The 8077-nt window shown below is 38.7% G+C and overlaps 1 protein-coding gene across 1 annotated transcript in view; it reads right to left on the bottom strand.

Moving 5' to 3' along the window:
- Positions 1 to 6827, bottom strand: part of selenom (selenoprotein M) — an 8003-nt gene extending 1176 nt beyond the window's left edge. Inside the window, exons 1-4 of the mRNA XM_056232833.1 lie at positions 6668 to 6827; positions 4254 to 4289; positions 4098 to 4132; positions 2837 to 2915 (exon numbers count right to left, since the gene is read on the bottom strand). Of these exons, the coding sequence (XP_056088808.1) occupies positions 2837 to 2915; positions 4098 to 4132; positions 4254 to 4289; positions 6668 to 6766 (249 nt within the window). The 5' untranslated portion in view covers positions 6767 to 6827. The remainder of the gene's footprint in view (positions 1 to 2836; positions 2916 to 4097; positions 4133 to 4253; positions 4290 to 6667) is intronic.
- Positions 6828 to 8077: the final 1250 nt, after the last annotated feature.

Below are 8077 nucleotides of genomic sequence, written 5' to 3' on the forward strand. Positions count from 1 at the left end.
GCCATTTTCTGTGAATGTGCGAGACGATTCATTGCCGCTATGGCAAATAGATAATAATAACAAAGCGCAGTAAAACTGTTTGCAATACAAACCAGTGATTATAATTACAACAATACATACATAAATAATCATGTAAGAAATACCCTTTTGAAATATAAAGGAGCATAACAAGCTGTTGCCTACAGCTAAGCGGGACCTGAAGCTCGATGGCTCGACGCATTTTTCAATAGATGCTACTTATATTCTTAAATAAATGCTTAAAAGATTTACTTAATAGATGCTAGCTATTTCTTTAAGTGCAAGTAGCAACAGATTCTATTTACACTAGCATTAGCCTATTTTCTATGCAATGTGTAAATAGTAGTTAGATGCTATTCACACTAATAATAAGCTACTATTTTTTGTTGTACATTCAACGGTATGCCTATGCAATAGAGTGTAAATGATTATTTTCATTCAAGTTATTAAATGGATGCCGCCTTATTGGGACAAAAAAAAAAAAGCCCTCCCATCTAACCCTACCCGATAAACACTTTAGACAATTTATTTCCTTTATTCTTTTTATTGAAAATAAATGCCTTTCCTAGGCTATGTGATGGGGAAAGAGGGTAGAGCGAGTTCAGCAAAAGACGGATTGAACGTCAAAATGCTCTTTTATATGCGTCTTTGAGTCAGAAATTCTCATCCGAAATTTTTGCACGTTAAAAGATAAATATGACCTCACGTTTTGTCAATCACGTTTACACACTGCCTCCGAAACTTTCGTCCATCATAAAAAAAAAAAAAAAAACTTTTTCGCATCCGTAGCAAGCATTTTGAGAGGTGTTTTGACAATTTAGACCCAACGAATACGAAAAAATGCATACGAAAATTTCGGGTCCTTGCGCACTGAGTCCGAAATTTTTGCACGTAAAAAAATAAATATGACCTCACGTTTTGTCAATCACGTTTAAAGGCCTGTTCACACCGGGACGAATTTCGCGCGCGATATTCGCCGACGTTTAACGCCTCGACTAAACAAAGGGCGCCAATGTGAGTGTGCACACCGCCACGAAAAACGCCACGCGTAAAAGCGTTTTTTTTTTTTTAAACGCCTCGGGTTCGTTTTTTTGGTTTGACGCGCTGCGTCAAAAACTATCCGCTTTTGATCACGTGTCTGGAGCTTCTGAAGTTACAGTAAAACACAATTTGGGGGCGCTCAAACACAAAACGGTCTTGCTGAGCACACATATATAACGGCGAAGAAGATGCGCCAAGTAGCGTCTACACCATAGATATCCATAATAAAGGCTAGATGTCTCGTCAGCGCTGCTGGCCAAATATGGCCTTTATTATGGATATCTATGGTCTACACTGCCGGGAAGAAATAAGACGAGGAAGATGCGAGGCAAGATGAATGTAGAGCTGCTGGTCTCGTTGGTGTCGGAAAATAAAGAACTATATGACAAACGCGACAGCGACTACAAAATAGGACTATTTCTGTTTTACAGTAAGCGCCATCTAATGTCAGGGTATGAATTTGCATGTTCACTCGGCTCATTGTCAGCGGAAATCGCTTGGGTGTGAACACAAAAAACGCTGGCGAATAATGCGCGCCGATATTCGTCCCGGTGTGTACGAGCCTTTAGGCTACACACTGCCTCCGAAAACTTTCGTCCGTGATAAAAAAATTGTATCGGGTTAGATTTTCTGCTTTTTCCGCATCCGTAGCAAGCAGTTTGAATGGTGTTTTGACAATTCAGAGCCACCGCATGACCAATACGGAAAAAACGCATACGAAAATTTCGGACTCAGTGTGCAAGTACCCAGTGACTCTACACTAATGGCGCTTTTCCATTACCAGTACCAACTCGGCTCGCTTTTCGCTCCGTTTTCCATTGCAGAAAGTACCGCCACAAATAGTACCCAGTCGTCATAGCGACGCCTTTCGTTCCTCGTTGCCCCATCAAGCTCTCGCTGGATCCTCTCTTCGGCAACCAAACAAAGGAATGTCTGCACCTCCTCGTTTGACCACGGCGTATTCTTCCGAGTTGCCATAATAATAGTAGTAAGTTTAGTAACTATCTCTGGCCAAACTATTTAAAAATGGCGGGGTTATTCTGGATACTCCATCTGGCGCGTGCAATGATGACGCAGTGAATAGTGACGATTCTCTGTGACCAATCAGCAGTCGGCATTGTTTTCACGTCACATTTTAGTATCGCCTTAGCTCGCTTAGAACCTCGCCGGAGGTGGTACGAAAAAAAGTACCCGAAAGCAGGTACAACTTTTACACAGTGGAAAACCAAACAAAGGCGAGTCGAGTCGAGCCGAGCCGAGGCGAGCTGGTACTGTGTAGTGGAAAAGCGCCATAATACAACTGTTAATACCCTTGCACACTGTAGAGATCCAGAGTCTTCTGTTATTTGGGGCCAGACGTGAGTGGGCGGAGTTGGTGTAAATAACCTCTGCCAACAGGGTGGGCTATTTGTACTTAGTGTAAATAGACATTCCGCTTTAGAAATGGCTGCGCAAACTCTTACGTGAAAAATAAGGTGGATTGTGTATCTAGGCAAGTCGAAATATTTAATTGTGCTTTCTAACGCTAGGAAAACTAATAGGTGATGACTACTCCTCCTCCTCATACTAAAGGTGTTAAAAACCTCTAACTGCAGCAGACATATCATGCAAGTGGCAATTCCCAGAACGGGCTTCTAACACTTTATGTGGGTTACACTCAAACTCCAGAGAACAAAGCAAGTGCATGTGGGTTCTCTACAACTGGTAGTTTGAAACTGCTAATCCTGGTTTTAAAATGATCATTTCAAATTGATACGCATAGACAAGTTTGACTTACATCTAGCTCTTCATAGTAGTGGTTGAGAAGGACGAGTTCAGGGTCGGCCCCAGGAATGTGCTTCATTACCAGGTTGTGGCTGAACGGATGAACATTAAGGATGTACTAAACACTTAAAGCTGTCTACTACCTCACAGATATCAGAAATAAGTGCTGAGAATTACACCTGTCTCGGTCACAGCATTAGTAAAAACATGTATTTGCATTCCAGGAGGAGAAAGAAAAGATCGAAAGGTGAGTATCTGGGTCTCAGGTGACACTGACCTGAACAACTGCAAGTTAAGCGTTTTAAATGTGTAACTCTGTAAAAGATTAGCAGAACAGATGGTAAGCTGATCGGCTGTGGCCTGAGATGCATGTTGTAGCTCGAGAACTGAGGTAAACACACGGAACTGAAAGATGAGAAGGGAGTGGAAACACTGCCAGACAAAAGACTGTAAAAAGATCGCTACATTTTAGAACGAAAGATGTTGTTTTCTAGGTTATATATATTCTAGGTTAAACATAAGTTACTTGTACAACATTGTGGAGGCTTAATATTATGAATACTGTATATGAATGTATAAATAAAACATGAATAAATGGATTAAAGATCAAATAAATTAAATAAATTGTTTATTGAGGAGGCACTTTTATTATTTTTGTGATACAGTACATTTCTAGAAACGACAATTCAAAATATGAAAGAATGAATAAATTTTTTTTTCACTTTACAAATTGACAAATAAATAGATTAAATTATTTAATGTTTTAATATGTAGTTAAATGTATTATAAAACAGAACATAAATAATTGTAAAAGCATATTTTATTGCAATACAAAATAATTTATTAATTGCTTTGCCAATTCTGTTTAAAATATGTGGAAGCAAAAAATCAATGTCCCCGAATTAGAAGAAACGTTTCTGTTATGCAGATAGTAAAAATATCATTATTTTATTGTTTAGGGGCTGTTTACACGACACAACTAAAAAACATTTTGGCCGTTCATTTACACGACAGTGGTGTTTTGGGGGCCTGAAATGCAAACTTTTAAAAACGGGTTTCAAAGTGCACATTTTTTTAAACAATATCATTATCGTCTCAATGTAAAACTACAAAAACACAAATTAGGTAACACAATAACGCTGTCGTCTATACGCGAAAAACATTTCTGTTTTTAGCAAACCTTTGTCATGTAAACGTACCCTTATTTTAATTTTTATTGGGAATCTTGTGCTCCATAACTGATGGACTGGTCATATGGTGATTATAAAGGATACTAAAGAGGAATGTCCTGGGTCACAAAGGCCTTGACCTGTAATGAATTGAGAGGAGAAAGAAGAATATAATTCCGCATAACCAGGTGAGTTGATGTTAAGTTTTTACTAATCCTTCTTGTCTACAGAAAATATTTAAGTCAAAATCGCAGTACTTACCTCCCTCAGCCTATTCAGCTGTCATCCACCACACGTCTGAAGGGGAAAGTTGAGAAAAAGAAAAAAAAAGATGAAGAAATGATTAAAATACACTTCTGGCCACTTAGTGTTGTATAAAACTAATTTGATCAGCCACGAGTGCTGACATTTAGTACAAAAGCACTGGGACTTCTCATTGTCTGCGTTCAAGATATTAGTGGATTTTATCCCATTTTAACATGATTTCCACTCACACACATGCAAACTTGATGCTTTGGCTTACAAATAAATAAAAAAGTGTAAAATTGCTGTTGTACTAACAAGTTAATATCGAGTAACTTACATTTTAGACACAATATTATCAAGAAAGTTAAAGCCGAATTAGGCGTCATGCATCTCTGAATAACACGGTGTTTCATTCCCGATTGATTCCGAGATTTTGAACAAATAGTTGAGTGAATGATTCACTGACTCATATAGACAATCATTTGTCGCCACCTACTGGTGTACTGTGTAATGAAAATCTGTCTGGAACACAAAATGAAAACAGTGGAAAGTCTCAATGATGTTGTAGTGTATATTAGGGGTGGAACGGTACATGTATTCGTATTGAACCGAAACGGTACGGGCGTCACGGTTCGGTGCACGAATTTGCACGCAGAATACACGGTACAAATAAAAAAAAACCTCTTAAATAGCGATAAATTTCGCTCTATTCGCTTTTGGTGTGACTGTTAACGCAGCAATGAACAGGCTGCGATCAAGATTGCAATGCAGGAGTGTGTGTGTGTGTGCGCGCGAGAGAGAGAGAGAGAGAGAGAGAGAGAGAGAGAGAGAGAGAGAGAGAGAGAGAGAGAGAGAGAGAGAGAGAGAGAGAGAGAGAGAGAGAGAGAGAGAGAGAGAGAGAGAGAGAGAGAGAGAGAGAGAGAGAGAGAGAGAGAGAGAGAGAGAGAGAGAGAGAGAGGCGCGATGAACAGTGTGTGTGTGTGTGCGAGAGAGAGAGAGGCGCGATCGAACAGTGTGTGTGTGTGTGCGCGCGCGTGCGAGAGAGTAGAGAGACGCGGGCGCGAATCGCGCGATGAACAGTGTGTGTGTGTGTGTGCGCGCGCGCGCGCGCGCGCGAGAGAGAGAGGCGCGGGCGCGAATCGCGCGATGAACAGTGTGTGTGTGTTTGTGTGCGCGCGCGTGCGAGAGAGAGAGAGGCGCGAATCGCGCGATGAACAGTGTGTGTGTGTGTGTGTGTGTGAGAGAGAGAGGCACGGGCGATCGAACAGTGGAAACGTAAAAACATACTCCGTCATTTTTTTCATACAGGACATCATTAAAACTGCAAATTGTTTACTTATATTTGTGTACACTGGAAATAAAACACAACATTGTGCTTTTGTCACACTCTAAACTCTTGTCAAACTGTAACCTACAACTGTTAACAAAAGTTTTTATGGTAGTATTATTTTATACGGAAATCAATTATTTATAATTCAGATGAGAATAAAGTTAGTTAATTAAAATGAAGGAAAACAAATATCTTGATCTGAAATAGCAAATTAATTTTAAATTCATTCAGGTACAATTACCAAACATATCTCAAGGTCTTTTCGTCTTTTTAATAATTTAATTAATAAACTAATTATATAAAACTACTGTCAGTGCACTACAAATAAACTGGTTCTATGCCTTTATTAATAAAACTTATTTAAAAAAATACAAGGTTTAAGACATTTATAAAAATGCCTTCTGCATTTTTGCTTTGCTTTTCACTCCATTGTACCGAAATCGTACCGAACCGTGATGTCTGAACCGAGGTATGAACCGAACCGTGACTTCTGTGTACCGTTCCACCCCTAGTGTATATCAGCGCTCAGCCAATTAAATTCAAAGACTAGGATTTTTGTATATTGTTTTTCTAAGCATTTGTGGTATTTTTTAATAAGGGGATTCGATTGAGGCTTTCCTCAGGTGATAACCTGACTTTTATTTTGACACGTGAATATTATACAGACCTATATTTTGACATTCAATTTGAACTAATGAATGCGCCAGCAAAACACTGTAGATTTCATTTTAGTATCGTTCAGTAAAATAGTGTGCATTGACCCAGAAACAAACACGCCAGCTTTTAATATTAAAGACTAAAACCCTGCGATAATGAGCCATTATGAATCGCTTATTGTTCACAAGTGAGACATGACATTTGCAAATGATATGTCCTGAATGTTAGGCTACTCTAGGGATTACACGTTCATGAAAAACATTGCGTTGAAACGTCGGAGCTTTGCTAATTAAAACAAATGACTAGGTACACAAGCTGGCTAAAAAGTGTCTTCATGTAAATCCTCATTTGTTGTTCTGTTTACAAGCCGAATGTCTTGATTCTGCACGCATTCATCATTCATCCGTCCGGAGATTGAAGCTGAATGAAATGCTTTGCTCACCTCCACTCTGGCCTTCGCAAGACCATTGAGTTTTTTGGTGTCCACTTCATATGATAAGACGAAGGATGGGAGCAGGGCAGTGAAGATGATCGTCCACATGCTGAAGATGAAGATGCTCTAGCTGAAGCTTCTGTCTGTCTCTCATAGACTCTCCACACTGGCTCTGCCACGTCACGGAGCTCATATTTCGCTTTCTCTTTTTTCCTTCTGTTTGTGACGGGAACAGCTATCGCTATCTAGAGGCAGAGAGAGAAATTCCCCATAAGGGTGAAATGGGACTACGGATTTGGTGATAAAATGATAAAAATTCAGTGTTTGGTTTGTGTGACAGTATATCATTTGTTCTGGTTTGCAGAGGAATACCAACATGAAGTGGGGGCCCCAGGCAAAATAAATCAATGAGGCCCTTCTAAAAGAGTTTTTTGTTAATATATCTTTGTTACCTAGAGATGTAATTAGAAACCATACAAAAAGTAGTCAAAACACAACAGAACATAAATTGTTTATTGTTTACAACATTAGTGCTTCTGTTTTAATGAACAAAATGTCAATCTTCATCAAGATACAATATAATTCTCAAGATACAGTTCATACATCTTCATATTTATAATGGATTGTCACCTTAAAAACGCTGCTTACGAGCCTTAGTACAGCCTTGGTTCGTTGTTGGTTGTCATCTTGGTTTGTATGGGTTTTCTTTAAAATCATCATACAGAAAAGTTACAGAAGAAACACTCATACATGCACGTATTTAGAAAATATATAATACACTAAATATACATTATATACAAATATTATAAAATATTAAAATGTCTTATTTTACACGTGAAATCGAATTACAATTTTTTTTAAATTTGTGTGCTCTTCCTTACATTTTTAGTCTTTATTCAAAATATCTTCCTCTCCCTCCTGTCGCGACATCTCTGGTGACGTAAAATTGTCTTGTTCGAGAAGCCATTTCACTTGGATATATGTCACAAATAGGGAAGATTTCAGTTTCATGCCGACTTTAAGTCATATCGTCTGGTTTACAAACGTTACAGCAAGGTTTACTCAGTAGCATTTCTGTGAGTTAGTGATTTCAGATGGAATCCACCCTAAAATGTTTGATAAATAATTGTGTTGATGAATAAGCAAAAACTGAAATCCCCCTGCTGCCTGATCTGACGTTATAGTCATAAAAATAAAAATCATAAAAAGATGTAAAGTCATATTATGTGAAACAAAAACTTTACACAGTAACAGTGCAATGCTGTAGGTGTTGTTTTTGACTAGATGCTTCTATAGACAAACATCTGTAGTGGTGTTTTAAATAGCAGTTCAGTGTCAGGCAAACAGACCCCATGCCTGTGTCATTAAAGGAGTATTCTGGGTTCACGATGCCTGAACATCTCTCAAGTACAAGGATGC

The sequence above is a fragment of the Rhinichthys klamathensis genome, unplaced genomic scaffold (genome assembly GCF_029890125.1).
Source record: "Rhinichthys klamathensis goyatoka isolate OS25496 unplaced genomic scaffold, OSU_Roscu_1.1 h1tg000356l_1, whole genome shotgun sequence".
Taxonomy (NCBI): Eukaryota; Metazoa; Chordata; class Actinopteri; order Cypriniformes; family Leuciscidae; genus Rhinichthys; species Rhinichthys klamathensis.